This window comes from Colius striatus, chromosome 15 (assembly GCF_028858725.1).
Source record: "Colius striatus isolate bColStr4 chromosome 15, bColStr4.1.hap1, whole genome shotgun sequence".
Taxonomy (NCBI): domain Eukaryota; kingdom Metazoa; phylum Chordata; class Aves; order Coliiformes; family Coliidae; genus Colius; species Colius striatus.
The window spans coordinates 18,505,190-18,521,674 of record NC_084773.1 but is presented as its reverse complement, the minus strand read 5'-3'; the positions used below and the strand labels follow the sequence as shown (position 1 = coordinate 18,521,674).

The window sequence follows — 16,485 nt, the reverse complement described above, 5'->3', positions numbered from 1 at the left end:
TTCTTATTCAGCAACACTGAACTGAGATGATTATGTTTTTAATTTCCTCCTTTTGATGATTTTTATAGCTGCCCTTTTTCATTGGTTTCTTGGAACCAAGAACTTGATTACTTTTGTCTTTATAATGTCTTTATCTACAGGGAGTAATTAGAAATACAGGTAATTTCTCTTTTTTTCATGGCATTACAATTAGCTGAAGGTTTTGTTTGGTAGATTGCTGCTCATTCTTTCCTCCTTGGTTACTCTCTTGTTTTTTCATCATCAGGCTTTTTTAGTGTCTCATTACCAGATTATTCTTTGTGGATCAGCACTTCTCATTAGCATTTAAAAGTCTTTAGCTCTCTTCTGTCCTTACCTTGAATCTATTTTGATTTAACCTTTTTGGTGTTCTCCAGCTTGTGTGTTTGTTTTTTGGAAACTTATTGTCTGAAGTATCTCTTCTTTCTTTTGTTCCTTTTACATTTTTCTCTGCAATGTCTCTTCTTGAACTTTGTGTGTTTTGTGTGTTGATTTTCCCTCTGGATTTGTCAGCCACCGGGCAAGTGAGGTATTGCCTTTGCAGTATGGCTGAGGAACCAGAAGAAATACTTGAGAACAGGTTTTACCCTTCCATTTGTAGTGAAATACTGGTTTTGAAGTGGACATTTTCTAAAGCTGAAAGGCTCAGTCCAGTGTCTTGTGCAAGCCAAGTAATACTCCATAAAGCCTAACTAATTACATGGCCTTTCCCATGGGGGAATAAAACAGGGAAAACTTACTTGCTGCTGCTGCTGAAGTTTGTTAGTCTTGCATCTACAGATTCCAGATGAAAGGTTTTGTATTTTCTAAGTCACATTCAAGTTAGTTACAAGTTCATTTTTATTCTACTTCAAATTGCACAACTGTAAAAACTCCTTTTCAGACAACATAATAATCTTCAAAGGCTCAGGCTGACATATGTATTTAATACAACATTTATATGCTCCAGGGATAATTTATTTTGTTTATGGTAACCCACCATGCTTACCAGTCACCATCCTCTCTTTCTGATCTCTTTATACAACAAGAAGCAATTTCTTTTTAAAGATCCACCTTTCACTAGGGCTCTGCTCAAATATATTGTGTTACTGGTAGATTCATAAGTTTAAGATCAATCACTTTTCTTCTTTATCAGATTTCTGCAGCTGTTTGTCTACTTGTTTAACTCAGTCTTCCAGACCTTTGCCAGCACATGAACCTTCCTGGCATGGTTCTGCTGCAGAGCAAGTATTTTTTCACGTTGAGGAGGGATTGCTGTTTATTCATGCAAAATTCTTAATACAAGCAATAGGTCTCTACTGTAAAGTATCTCAGATTTTAAAAGGCAAGAATGGTAAGAAATGATAGTAAGAAAGGATGATGTATGGTTTTAATATGGTTTATAGGAACTGCAGATTTCTGGAAGAATAATGACAAAAATTAGTATGAAGGAAGTTCTGAGGTCCAGAAAAAACTGTCCAAGCCCAGTAACTTTATGATGGAGAATGCCTGAAGGAACTAGTTCAGAAGTGGTATGGAAGAAATGTGCTGTAAAAGTTATTTGAGCATTAGAGAAGGGTGGAAGCTTGACATGGGAGAAAAGATATTTGTGAAGGTGTGATAAATTTGAATGGAAGAATTGTGAAACAAGGGGAGGGATGGACAACTCAGACTTGACTGATCATGGTTTAGAGTGAATAAAGGTGCACAGAGGAAGACAGCTTTCTGTTTTCAGGACTTGCAGTTCACTTCTTGAGAAGCTGAGGCTCATCTGATCACAGTCTGCTCTACAAGTGTTTTTGGTGGTCTCAGAGAAGGCCGCTGACTGCAAGTTCTGCAAAAATGGCCCCGTGTACAACAGAGAGTGTTTTGATTGAATCTTCAATACCATCTTTTTAGATGTTTCCTTACAAGAAAGAGATGTTGTCAGAGTGTCAGCGTTGCGGAAAGCTTCAGTAACCTTTCATACCTTACCAGTTAGGAACAAAGTCAGGCACATGAGACAGCTCAACAGAAAATCAGCTTCGTTAGTTCAATTATTTGTTTAAGTTTATAATATTAATATCAAGTATTTTTAAGGCAGCGTCCAGCACTGGGGGAAATGCTCATCCTGAGCAAAGCCTTTGGGTTCCTTTTCTCTCTTTAGGGTCGCAGAAGAGCTTGAAAAGAAAGAGAGACTTGTTTGGCTAACTTTATTCCTGACTAAGCTGCTCCTTGCTGACTGACCTCCTTCTTTATTGGAGGTTGCTTATTTCTTAACTTACAGGAAGAGAAGTACACATTTCAAAACCTTAATGTTGTAGTAAAATATTTTAGTTAACGTGAACATTAAAAAAAAAAAAGCATCAGGGAGAGATATCAGTTCTGCCCATTTGTTTTTCTTTAGATAGCTGTGGAATTAAAGACCTGGCTTGACCAGGCTATAAGCCAAGGCTCTGCTTTCACCAGAAGGCTCAGCCAGCTGCTTATCAGAGGTGCTTCCTGACCTGTACTTGGTGTGATTTTTTTTCTGACCACTGAGTCGACTATCTGTCTAGATAGCACATTTTATCTTAGTACCCTTAAGACATTTAGAACTGTGTCATAGTAGTCTTGAGATATAGATCTTACACAGGCTTGAGTGGTGTGATCAGCAGCGTAAAATTTCAGTAAGACCGTAATAAAACAGCCCCAATCTGTCAGACCTCATCCTCCCCTTTAGATATTAAACTACTTCATTGCCAGTCAGGTACTGAAGGGCAACTTGAAATATGTTTATTTTAACCTGAGGAATAGCTAGTTTAAGTAAAAGACATGATGAAAAAGTAAGGATAATCTGTGTAGCATCATACAACAGTAGCTTTGTATGTCGAGATTAATTTGTGTGATTCCTTTAGGAGCTCCTGGCTAGGAGCAGCATGATTTTGGCACAGACAAATGTACAAATATTTTAAAATCAAACTTAAGGAAAACTTGCAACTGTAGTACTTGGTAACTAGCAACACATGCTACTTTGCATTACATTCATAATAATTGTATAGATATGGTTAGAGAAAACATTGGTAACACAGGTGTACTTGTATTTTTGAGTTGTGAAAACGAAGTAAGTGGTGGTTTTGGTGTGTTAGTGATGAGTTCCAGGCCTCCATAATTTATTATTCCAAAACTTTAAGGAATGGATAGATATTTATTGTTTTCTCCACAGAAATTTTCTTTAGAATACCTGGCACTTTGCAGTGTGTTAATGAAGGTCTTGTAACAATTCCTTTGGGAATTATCTGGTCTACATCTTTTTTTGTTGTCATCTAGTAGACTTGCCATTTCTGTGTTTGTGGTACAGTTGTATATGTTAGGATGCTTCAGAGGGTTTGTATCTTGGAGGATGAAAACTTTTGTCTCCTGTGTTTCATACTTCAGCGGGAGTTTCTTTGCTTTCTACTTAGAAGGGAAGTATAGTTCTTATTTGTATGTTCCTCTAGAGTGTGATCTTAGGGAGTCTTAACAAATACTTGTTAGCAAAACTAAAAAGTTGGGTTTTTTCTCTTGGTTTTGGACTGTTACTTATCTCTGATAAGAGAGGTTATTTTGTTCAGATATGAAACAAAAATGTCAGGTTTTAGTAATTGATTGGGAAGAGTAGATAACTCCAGTGCTGAACATAACAGGTTTCTGAGGGATTCCTGGTATGTGTACATCTTGACTGCAGTCTGTAGCACACACATTGAGCCAGGCCTTGAAATATGAGAGTACTGATGTAACTGTTTAACAGGTGTTCAGTCTCCTGTGCTTTGAAAGAATTATTTTGTTTCTTTGTTACAAACTATTTATTGCTGTAGAAGTGATTTAAGCTTTATGAATCTGATCTTCTCTCTCGTAGTTTTAGCTGTTTCCTTTTCACAACTTCATTTCTATCTTTTGCTTCACTTTCACCTCTCCTTTTGTGCTTCTCTCGAAGGTGAAGGTGCTGCTTGCATATGATTTTTATAATAAATTGTATTGTACTCCAGGAGAGGGTTTTCTAGTGGTTTTCTAGAGGTTTTTCAAACTAACTGAAATTGGAAATGCCTTTCTTTCCTTTCAATTGGACTTATATCTGTAAACACCCTGTAGTGATACCTCATTAAACCCACCCTACTGTAGCAACTCACAAAATGGTTGTGTTACGTTTTTCAGAAATTATTTCTTTCCAAATGTGCTGTGACATTGCACATACAATGTTATAGATAATTTAATAAGAATGACAGAGGTGACTCACTGAAGAATCAATGCGATTTAAGAACTTATAAATTTTCAGATAAGACTATAGATACATAGTCTGTTTTTGTGATTTAAAGGATAATACTGAACTGCACTACATTAACAAAAAAAAAAAAACCAGTGCTAGAACTGCCACAGTCTTGATAAATTGTCACGTTTTACTAGATCACAGCAAAATGTTATCAAACAGCATAAATGAAGCTCCAAAACCAAGCCGAGGTCATCAGTCAAAATTGATGAGGCTTGGAAGTACAGAATTATACCTTTTTCATATTTTTTCTTCCAGATTTCTTTAGATCTGACCCTTTACTACAATAGGTAACCAAATAAAATATTTTCCTATTTTTTTCGTTTTATCCCATACAATGTGGCGTTGGAAACTTGATTTTACTCAGATCCTGACTGTGCGTTTGTCTCTGTGTGAGATACCCCGGCATTCACTGAAACCCTTGGTACTTTGAGAGGAGTTCTAAATTGACAGTTCAAAACTGCCAGTTCTGCCACTGCAGGGCTGGAGCTTAACTTTAAAAGGAATAAATCTGAGTTTTAATAGTTAAAAGTAAGAATAATTCAGGCTTTTCCTTGAGTAATGAGTGACAAATTACAGGCTGCTTAATAAAGAGGCTGTTGAAGTAGTATTACCACCTACTAAAATGAATGTGCCAGCTTTAAATTAATAATCAACTATCCTTTTACTTTTTATAGTTGTCTTCTCTGACGAGGAGAGAGAGCAGCTGAGAAAGTTCACAAATAAATCTTATCTTCTGGATAAAAGAAGCCGTCATCATGTATATTTTGGTTTAATCGACATCCTGCTGGCGTATTGCTATGAAATCTGTGTCAATGAAGGAGACAAGAATGTAAGTTAAATAACAGTTCAGAATGTTTTAGGAACTTAGTCCTGGACACTGTACTGTCATTTTAAAAACTTATCTTTTAAAGTAAACTTAATTCCAAGCATTAAAAATATATAATTAAGTGAAAATGAACGGCTTTGTGTCTCTAGATTGAGCTGTTGGGATGCAGGTAGGGATGAATGTGATTTCTAAATACTTGTGTTCTTTGGGAGCAGCATATTAGCTGTGGGAGAGAAGCAGTGTTGCAGGAAGCTCCAAACAGTTCTGTGTTCTTTCTGTTTTGTGTTGTGATGTGTCTTGATTGATGTCAATGCAGATTTCACAAAGTAATTGTTCTTTTTTATTGATGGTTCTTCATTCAGTTTTATGGACAGTTTTGAAATCAATGTTTGTCTGTAACATCACTACTATTTAGATTCTGAAAAAGCATGGGAAAAAGTTGGTTAGTGTTTTGTGTGGGCTACCATTATATGCCTTTAGCAAAACTGGGGAGGTTTTAGATTTTTTTTTTATTTGTTTCTTTCTTTTAAAGCTTATGCACTGAGTGTGGAAGGTGCTTCCTGAGGCATTCTGGAAACTAGAGTGAGGCAAATACCAGAATCCCGAATATGGGATCATGCTTTTCTACTTCCCTCCAGTGTTTGAATGCTAGAAAAAGAAAACTGCAGTAGGATTTCATGTTTTTAATGTGGCAATTTAAAAATGTTTCAATACCTCACTTTAAGGACATGCTTATTCAACAGTACTCTGGGGTTGTTGTTGCATGTTAGTGTTGCACAATGTTGTAAATGTGCAAGGAACACCATTGTACAATTCTTTGTTAAGCTTTGCAATTGCTGTATGGAATATGTGGAAAACACACTGTGGGTTTTTTCCTTTATATTTTTATTCCTTTTCTACAGGACAGCCAAGACATTTAGGCCACACAAATCTTTACTAGTGCCAGGATTATAGATCAAGGCTTCCTGGCTTTTTGCTCTAGTCATCCCACTAGACCACACTACCACACAAATACTATGAATCTGTCACATTTTAAGAATAATGATATTTTACATACACTACTGGCTTCAGGAGCTTCTCTGAAAGCCAAAAGTCTTGAGCTGTTTTCACAAAACAAGGCTTTTTAGCTTGAGCTTTGTCGATTCCAATTTCTGTTACTTGGTGAAAAAGGACAGAATTCCACTAAAATACCATTGTTCTGTGATTGCTGTTGTATTTTAAAGGCTTTATGCATGGGATAGATATTCCCAATATGGAAACCAATTCAGTTAAATAACATCTGCGTTGCAATATAATTTTTAGTGCTGTCCTGTGGCCATTTCAATGCACATAATGTAATTACTGCTTCATGTTCACAAAGGTTCTCAAATTGCTGCCAGAATGTTATCTTAAATAGTTTGCCAGCAGTCTTGAGTGGTGAATTAAATAATACTCCTTTTATGGTCTTCTCTTAAAATCAGGTTGAATCACCTTGGAACATCAGGAAACTGAGTGCAACCTTGTGCTGGCTGGAGGCAAGTTAAAACTTAAGTTTTGCATTATGTTGTTTGTATTGTTTGGTTTTGGTATCATATGATGCTTTTGTGAAGGTGAATTAAGTGTATGTCCTCATTTTTAATAAATGTTACAAGACATTGATGGTGACCTAGCAGCCTGAAGATGCCAGAGTACAACCTTTTGTCTGTGTCTGGATGCTGGGCCTTCTTGTGACCCATTCTGGAAAAGCTAAGGGTAGGCACTCTAAAAATAATGCTATCCCTAGCTCCTGGGCTTGACTCACAAGTCCTGAACATCATTTAGGAAGTAACTGTAGTTATTCCTCACATATATCCACAGTATATGTGTGCAACTCCATGCTTAGGGCAAGAGAATATAGCCTTCTAGCTCCTTGATCAGAAATTGTGGATATATTCCCATTTAACTGGCAAAAGCATGTTAAAATAGAAAGGACACAAAGGACATAAAAAGAAGGGAATGTCATTTCTTAGTGTTCTTGTGTCCCTTAAGTACTACCCTAGATGTATGCTTTAATAACACTTGAAGATGGCAAGCCTTAATAAAGCAGCTTATTGTTCACTTCTGGAGGTTTTTGACTGCTGAGCCTTTCTTCAGCCTTCTTAGTTCACCATTCTACACTTTTAGATTGTGCTTTTTCTTGGCTGCAAATCAGGTGGTTTCTGGCTTCTCTATTCTGCTGTGTGGCTTCAATGTACATTAGAGAGAGAAACCAGGAAGCCCAGAAGAAATGCAAACCCAATTACAGAAAAGCTCTTAGAACTCAATAAAAAGGTGCTGGTGTTATATTCACCTATGATGGAGAGGCTGAATTCCATATTCTTGTAGCAAAAAGACCTCTGTTCTGTAGTTGTAGAAGTGTTGTCTCATTAGGGCTTTAATGATAGGATGATCTTTCAGACACACGCCGAATGCCGTAGTTTCAGGTTTCTTTGCAGAGTTAGTGGGCCTGTGTTGCTTTTTACCCATTCCCTTTTCAGTGTTACTGCCATATTGTTTAGTTGTTTTTAACCCTTGAAACCAAGAGGGACTAGAGGAAACAAACTGAATTCTATTATTTGCACTGTTGTTTCCTGAAAGCACTCAGGCCTGCATAATGAAGTTGTTAAAGAGCTGGAAGTGGAAGGGACTTAACCTGGCCTGTAATCCATTCTTTCTTATGATGGCAGCAAGCTAGAAAAGACTGCCCCATCCTCATTCCTGAAATGACAGGAAATTTTGGGTTCAGCCCCTCAAATGTTTCTGGCAGTAGTGAATTGTAGATTCAGTAATAACTCTTTCTATGACAACCGTTTTAATAGATCTGGTAGTTTTGTTTCCAACTGAATGTTAAAGGAGTGCACTTAAACTGCAGTGATTGCCTTAACTTACTTTTTATTTCAGATCCATATCCTAACATAGTGAAAGAGTTTTCTGCATGTGCTTATGGTATAATATAGCAGTTCTTGGCGCAGCCTGTGCCAACAGTATATTTCACACCCAGAAAATTCAGTCTCCGGGCACCAAGCTGTTAATAACTATATCTGTTACACAAACCATGGAGAGGCGGGTGTTTGCATCAATCTGTAAACAAAATTGCCTCAGCTATGGTTTGTTTGAACTGCCTGCCATTTGGCTGTGTGTGACATCTACACATCTACCTTAGACTCTAAATATTAAATAACAAAACATAAATGATTTAACTGCTTACAGGTGATCCATTAAAATGAGAAATGGGTTGAGGTAGTTGCGGAAGGCAAAACCAGTGCTGGCTGTCAGCAAAGTGTTTTTATTCATTTTAATAAATGGAGAGCTCAAGATGAAATAGGTATCTTTATTTCAATTCATAAATGGAATATTTTGTCTTGAAGAGTGAAACCTGGAAAGGATATCATTCTCTTAAGCAAGTCTTTAATAAGTCATTAATGCCTCTGTCCTGAGTAAATTAGAGGTTTTCCTTGCTCGTGAAGGAGGACAATAAACTGCTTTCCTTGGGCCAATATATTCACCCCTGTCTTGAATATCTATAATTTTCATGAAAGGCAGAGTTGTGTATCATTTTTAAAGATCTTACACATACACGTCTTTTGTTAATATCATGTGCTTTTAATTTTTCTTTATTCTTAAAAGGCTTTTTATAGCTTCCCCTTAATATACATAATAATGTGGGACAGATGTAATTTATTGCTTTAATCTAAAGAATGGCAAAGTCTTGAGTTAGATGTTTCATTCTGATGTTCTCTACATTCTTTTTAAATTCTCAATCACTAAAATGTATAGGACTTCTGTAATGCTGTCATGCAAACTAAACCTGCAGTGCCTTGTTTCTATTTAACATGTCCATTTCCATATCTATTAAAACACAGATTTTTAGGTGCATAATATATAAAAATGTCAAATTTTTTATTCTACTGTGACTTTTTTTCCTTAAAGGAAACTAAACAAACAAATAATTCTTTGTATCAAAACCCACACAGACTAATTCAGGTTTTTCCCTCATACACAGAGTTTCACCAGCATTCATGATGTCCTGGTATCTTTTGGAAGAAGAGTGCTATGCTATCCCTTGTACAGACACTTTGGATTAGTGACACGTGCCTTCAATGATACAGTCATGATACTGCAGCTAGGTAAGTTTTAGGGAGTGGAAGTGATGCCTGTATGGCCACATCATTTTATGTCTCTCTTGATTTTTTAATAGCTTTTGAATCCTTTGGCCAGTTTCACCCAAACTTGATACACTGATACTGACATTTCTGGACATCTTGAGTTTTGTGAAAATGGGGCTGGGGACAGAACAAAATTAGTGCCCTTACCAGAAACAGCCTCTGAAACAACTAATTGATTAGACAATGGATAATACATGCAGTTGTGGTGTAAATACAGCTGAATTACAGTAGAAAATCTACACAGAAGAAATGACACCTGTATCTGATCCTGAGCCATATCTTTCATCAGATCTTGCATCTTTAAGTCAGGGTAGTCCAACCATGGTTTGTAAAGCTTTAGGGAAAAGGGCTTTGAAGTATTTTTTTCTATACTGTAGTTGTCTGGTAAGAGATTTTTCTGTTGGAGAAGAGCTTGTTAATGAAGCTGTAGTTATGGTAGGTTAGATAATAGAATTGTTTTGGACCCTATTCTAAAGTTGTCACTTACTGTTACAAGTATAGCATTGGTCCTGTTGTTTTCTGTTTTTCTTTAATTACCTGACTGAAACCCTGTTAAGAAACATTGAAAGGCTTTCTGATAACTTGAATGATTTGTCTCCATCTAAGGGAAGGTTTTAAAGCATCATCATCTTCAATTGCTCTCACTACTCTGTTGGATTAAGTTAAGCTCATCATGGTTTTGCAGTTGCAAATCTGGGCAGCTTCCTTCCGTGATTTACTGTTTGGAAGAGCTATTGTTTTAATGTAACCCACATCAGTGGTGTTAGGATTTTGGCATAAAGGAAGCCTGCCCTAATGTTGAATTTCTACTCTCCTTGCCAATTTCTTTTGCAATTAGATCTTCTGTTGTTTTGTTTAGTGGGTTTTTTTTCAAGTTGAGACAGTCTATTAATTATTTTCTTTTTTCCTCTTCAAAATTAACTGAATTTGACATGCAGCCATCTAAAATCCTAAACTGTTCCGTTGTGTCGCCCACTTCAGCATTGTCATACAGAATCACACGTTTGAGGGCAAGGAGTGATTTTGTGGTTCATATTCAGTGTTTCGGTTCTTTGTAGGATTAAGGCAAAATGGTTGAGATGAGAGTGTGGCAAGCCTAGGGATAGTCTTGGAAGAACAGAAATCCTGATTTTTGTATTGACATCAAAACTTGTATTTTTCATTGTTCTTTTAGTACTTGTTATATATTTTTCTGCAAATTATTCTTTTGGCAGCAACTTACTTTTCCTCATCCCCTGTTTATCCCAGAAAACTCTCATATGACAGCACAAATCTTCAAACCTATGGTTGTACACAACCATGTTTATATCTTGGGTTGTTAACTTCTGTTTATTCTGAGTTACTATTTAAAAAAAGACATTCAGTGTTAGATTATTCTATTTTTGGACAGAAGGATCACTGAGAAGCGGCCCTTTGGTGGTTTATTTTCAGTGCTTGTGAGTTGCAAGATTAACAAAATGACCCACAAATGGCAGTATTAATCTCTGCTACTGCCAAAAAGTATTGGTGATTGAAAATAAAATAAATAAAAACAAGATAAACCACTGGTAATGAAACTGAGATCAGACAGCGCTGCCAGCCTTTGGGATTATTTAAGAGGACAGGACAGGAGAGGTAAGCTATTTGCTTTTCTTTTAATGCTATGATGGAAAGTGGTACTGGAGTGAATGTTTAGTGATCCACCAAAGTATTTTCAGTAGTTCTGTAAGGAAAGTGGTGTCCACAGTAGCTATATGTCAGGTTTCCTACTTCATCCCCCTATGCTGGACACATGGCTGCTGTTGCCTCCTTACCCTCTGCTGCCAAGACACAATGGCCTCAGTAGTGCTTATTGTCATGGGCTCCGTGTCACCCACGATCGTGACCAGGATGGATGACCTCAGTGATCTGCATACACATCGATGCCTTAAGCCTTAAAAGGAATTCAGCTTTATGTAGTTAGAGTGGTTCAAAAGCAGTGGAGAAAGTTAAGAAATGTGTCAGATCTGGGCTGTGCTGGTTGCCTGGGAAACGGTGCTGGATGGGGCAACCAGCTGCCTCTGCAGTGGCTGTGGGTCTTCAGTACACTGAACAGGCACGTGGAAGCCTCAAGAAAAGAGAACATGTGCCCATTTCAACTGGACTTATTGATAGTGGAGAAGAGGACACTATCTTGACTATGTATCATGGGAATCTCCAGGTGCTGCCTGGGAAACAGATGCAAATATATTGCTGCCTTCATGTGGACATAAATCCATTGGAAGGGACATTAGGAAGTTGGCAGTGTAGTGATGGAATGGTGATTAGTCTTAATTTCTGAAAGTTCTGGGGTTTGTGTGTAAAATGAATATTTACTGTTACAGCGCATGTAAAAGTGTGAAAAGTGCTAAGTTAAAGTAGCCAACTACTGAAGAACTGGGAAAGATACAGAATACACCTGTCTATAACCAGGAGTGGAGGAGAGAAGGGACTGGTGACTAACTTAAAGAAGAATCCATTTGAGTTGACTTCATGCTGACTTGAGGTTTCTCGCAGGCTGCTGGTAGTGGAAGCTGGGACATAGAGTAATACAATGCTTTGGTAATAATAATAAGCACAGTAGACTATTTACAAATAGTAAAGAATTCATTCCTCTCAGAATTCTCATGCCTCAAGTTATATGACTTAAAAAATATTAGTGCTATGTTGGTGGATCACTTCCAAGGTACAGGACACTGCATTTGTAAGATATTAAGGATGCTTGTGTGTGGCTGGAACACATTTTATTGGGAATTAAGGCTTCCTGCCAGAGTGTTAATTGTAAGATGAATGCATTAAGCTGTTTCATGTTGAAGTCCTCAGCAGATTTTTTTCATATGCTGTTTTAGTCATCTATAACACTTAAAATACTACAGGAAAACTGTTCAGAATTCAGTGTGGTTATCTAGGATATCTGCTGCATTTATCTGCTCTTTGGGTGGGATTAGCAAAGGGAATGAAATGCAGTGGTACATCCAGCTGCGATGCTGTTTCCAACAAAATGTACATGCTGCATTTGACAGTTGACTAACAAAAGTTCATTGTGTGTATTTTTTATGTACATATATGAAGCTCTTTCATTTCAGTAGACCTGTAATAAATAAGTGGTGTGGGCTGGTTCTGTCAGTATGTACTGACACTGTGTTAGTCTTCTATAATACTGGTTTAGAAGGTGTGGTCTGTGAGCCAACAATAAAGAGAAAATTCATTTCAGCTCTTTTCTGTGACGTGAAATATGCTTTGCTTCTTTCCATACAAAAGTTAACAGTAACAGATTTAGGATCATATTTTTCATTGAGGTACCCATTAAAACCAAGTAGTACTGTCACCTAGCTGAGTAAGTTATTATCAGAACATTTTCATTTTGAAGTCTCTAAGGGTGCTTATCTTGTTTTTAAGAATGCTGGTTTGGCTTTTTAATGAGACAGTAAAGTTCATCTTTTTAGATGGATGCTCTTCCTTCTTGAAAATGTGGAGAAACATATGGAAGTCTGCAGGAAAAATAAATGTAAAATAGAATGATGGGACTGTTGATTTTCTTTGCATCCAAATAGCCAGAATGAAAGCTGGTAGAATTTCATGATCGTGTAAAACCAATCAGTAGGTTGTTACATCAAATGGCAGATACAGAGCTGAGTTCAATTGTATGCTTTTTTGAACTAAGTTAGGGAGAGAGGACTCGATTTCTGAAACTGTAGAATTCAAGTTGCTGGCTGTCATCTGCCAGCTGTCATGGTATGTCTTCAGTTCCATGGCTTTCCTAACTCCAATGACTATTTCTTAAATGACAATTCTGGAGCTACAAAAGAAGTAAGACTTCTAAAACTACTACATTTTAGACTTGATGGACAACTTTTCAGTGACTTGGACTGATGCAGCTGCCAAAAAAGCCCCTAGCCTTTATCAGGTCTGTGATCCACTTCACTCTATGGTTTCATGAACGCTTTCACCGGCACATCACAGAGCAGCAAAGTAGTGCAACAAAGAGCACTTAAGCAAGTAGTAATACTACTGAATACCTAACCACAGCCTGAAAGTGAAGACCAGATGTCTACTGAAGTAGATATCCAAAGGCAGAACTTGTGATGTGAAATTTCACAGATATAGGCCAAGAGTCATGTATGTGTTATGGAATATCATAGAATCCTTATGGTTGGAAAAGATCTTTAAGAGCATCAAAGCCAACCACTCACCTCACACTGCCAAGCCCACCACTAAGCTAAACCATATCCCTCAGTACTTCATCTAAGTGTCTTTTGAATTCCTCCAGGGGTGGGGACTCCAGCACATCCCTGGGCAGCCTGTTCCGGTGCTTAATAACCCTCTCAACGAAAAAGTTCTTCCTAATGTCCAATCTAAACCTCCCCTGGCACTACTTGAACCCATTTCCTGATGTTTTGCCATTCATTACTGGAGAGAAGAGATGGACCCCCACCTCACTACAACTCCCTTTCAGGTGCTTTTAGGGAGTGATCATATCTTCTCTCAGTCTCCTCTAGGCTAAACATCCCCAGTTCCCTCAGCCACTCCTCATAAGACCTGTTCTCTAGACCCTTCACCAGCTTTGTTGCCTGTCTCTGGACACGCTCCAGCACCTCAATGTCCTTATTGCAGTGAGGGGCCCAGAACTGGACACACTATTCAAGGTGCAGCCTCCCAAATGCTGAGTACAAGGGGACAATCACCTCCTTGGCCCTGCTGGTCACACTATTTCTGATACAGCCCAGGATGCCATTGGCCTTCTTGGCCACCTGGGCACACTTCTGGCTCATGTTCAGCTGTGATTGATTAACACCCACAGGTCCTTTTCCTCAGGACAGCTCTCAAGCCCCTCTGTCCCAAGCCTGTGGGATTGGTGTGGCTCAAGTGCAGGACACACCACTTGGCCTTATTGAACCTCATGCAGTTGGCCTCAGCCCATCGATCCAGCCTGTCCATGTCTCTCTGAAGAATCTTAAATCCTAATTTAAGGCTTAAATAGTGTTTGCTCCTCAGCTCTTATTTTTTATTCCTGTGGTAAGAGGTTAACTGCAGTTTTGTCTAAGGACATCTTCGTAGGCTGTGTGCATAAGATGCATATCCTGAAAGCAGAAGTTAGGGAGTTTGCTGTGCTCTATGTGTTTGTCTGTATGTAGGGGTCTCTATTAAGATTGACTGGCTTTTCAGCCTCTCTGATTAGAGGCCTATTAAGCTACTATAATCTTAAATTTATGAAGAAAGACAACTTTTTATTGAGAATTAGCATTACAGTCACTAATTTGCATCGTTACTTGGCAGGTGAGTAACAGTTGTGGATGTTGGAAATGGTTGAGGCTGGCAGCTTGACAGCTAGAACGTTAGCAACAGCTAGAAAATTAGCAAAGTTTTAATTCCACATATCAGTTCTTTTTTAAAGAGCACACTTTTTAGTCAAAATAGTTATTTGACAAGCTTGGCTTGACATGCATCAGTGGTGAAAGTTCATCAGCTTATACTTGGTATTTTATGTTTTCTTTCCTGACTTTTCTTTGATTGGTCTCTTCCAAACCAATGTTTGTTATCAGTTCTGTTTGCCATGGCTTTTTATTCTCCACATTCTTTCTCCTTATTTGCCATCTTCCAACATCCTTTTAACTTTCATTCTCTGTATTTTTTCCAGCATGGAATTACTTTAAAACAAACAAACAAATCTTGTGCTTGAACAGCAGGGGGAGTTCTGATCTCTCTCTCTCTCTCTCTTTTTTTCAAGTCTGTAGAATGTAATTTCATCCATTTTTCAGGTTCCATAGCCTAGGAGGAGCCAGCCTCTTGGGAGAGGGTTATTAGATTCCATTTGCAATAGTGGCTGTTTTCATTTGAATGTAGGGATTTTTTTCCCTCCCTATTAAACAGTGAAAATCTTTTTTTTTTTTTTTTTTAGTGTTCCAGCACTTAACCCTTTACAGCTTTCATCAGAAAACTAAGGGAGGGGATTCCAGCTAATTGGAGGTTGCATTAATCATTTCTCTTCTTGAACAGCAGTTGCATATGAAGAAAATTTAACTGACTACAGAAAAAATTCTGGTTGTGGAATAAGAAAACATTCCAGTTTTTAACCTTTTATGTATCTAGCAACTGCTTGTCAAACGGCACCTTCTTGAGCCTGAGATGTAATTTTCTTTCTGGAGGCTCAATTTGTTGAGTTATTCTGTAACTAACAGCAGTGGGAGAAGTTCTGCATAACTGAAGGCAATGGTTAGATGTTAAGTGATGCTATTGTGCTTACATGGGCCCACAGAAGTGCTGTGGCTCCTGCCTGTTTGACCCTGTTGATGGGCTGTGCTTCCCAACCTTACTGTTTTCCAGCACAGGTACTTGTGTAGACATACAGGGAAAGACATTTTTCTCTTTGTTCGCATAACTGTTGGAATATAACTTCTTGTTATTTGTGAGTTACTTTTCAGCTTGCTTTGTTAGTTTTTGTTTATTTTGTTTTTAAATATGGTGCACTGTATGTCTGTGCTCAAGTTTAGGCTGGCACAACTCAGATGTGGAAAAGCTAGGGGACGGGGCTTCTTCAGCTGTAGGGAATTACAAACATGGCTATGCCTTGAGGCTTCAGCCTTGTGGAGAGATGCCTACTGAATTCAGAGGCTCCAAATCCACATAGGTGGAGATTCACATCACTGCCATTCTGAGACAGTGAATCAACTTAAAGTTGCAAGATGGTTGCAGGTAACAGACAAGTTATTAAAGCCTCAAAGGTGAGAAGATGGTAAAGATTCTCTACTATGATTTCTAATGGATTAACAGAAGAAAAAAATGTATTTCCAGGAAAAGCTGCAGTTTTGAAGTGTCTGCTGGACATTCACAAGATATTTATGGAGAATGACCCTGCCTACATCCTTAATGATCTCTTCATTACAGATTATTGCATCTGGATTCAAAAAAGCAAGTAAGTTCTGAAGTAGTTGTAAGTGTAGGAAAGGATTTCAGCATGTTTCATCTGTGAACAAAATAAATCCCCTGTAAATGGAAATGTGATCAGCCTTTTCATTGAGTAACCTTGGCTATCCAGCTCTTCTTATTACATAAGTGAAGACATTCCATACATTGGCATCCCTGGAGACGTGAGGGAGGAATTGCATTTTAAATAGAAATGTGACTTTTAGCATGTTAATGGTTTTGGGGAAAAAACCCCAACTTCTGGTGAATGTTCATTCCATCGCAGTCTTTCTTAGGAGGAAAACTGTTTGTATAGCACTTAGTGTTATGAA

At 37.9% G+C, this 16,485-nt stretch overlaps 1 protein-coding gene across 1 annotated transcript in view; it reads left to right on the top strand.

The window, feature by feature from the left end:
* SHQ1 (SHQ1, H/ACA ribonucleoprotein assembly factor) overlaps positions 1–16,485 on the top strand; it is a 43,707-nt gene that overhangs the window by 8,319 nt on the left and 18,903 nt on the right. The window contains exons 8-11 of the mRNA XM_062008415.1: positions 4,939–5,093; positions 6,551–6,604; positions 9,091–9,214; positions 16,043–16,163. Coding sequence (XP_061864399.1) covers positions 4,939–5,093; positions 6,551–6,604; positions 9,091–9,214; positions 16,043–16,163 — 454 coding nt within the window. The remainder of the gene's footprint in view (positions 1–4,938; positions 5,094–6,550; positions 6,605–9,090; positions 9,215–16,042; positions 16,164–16,485) is intronic.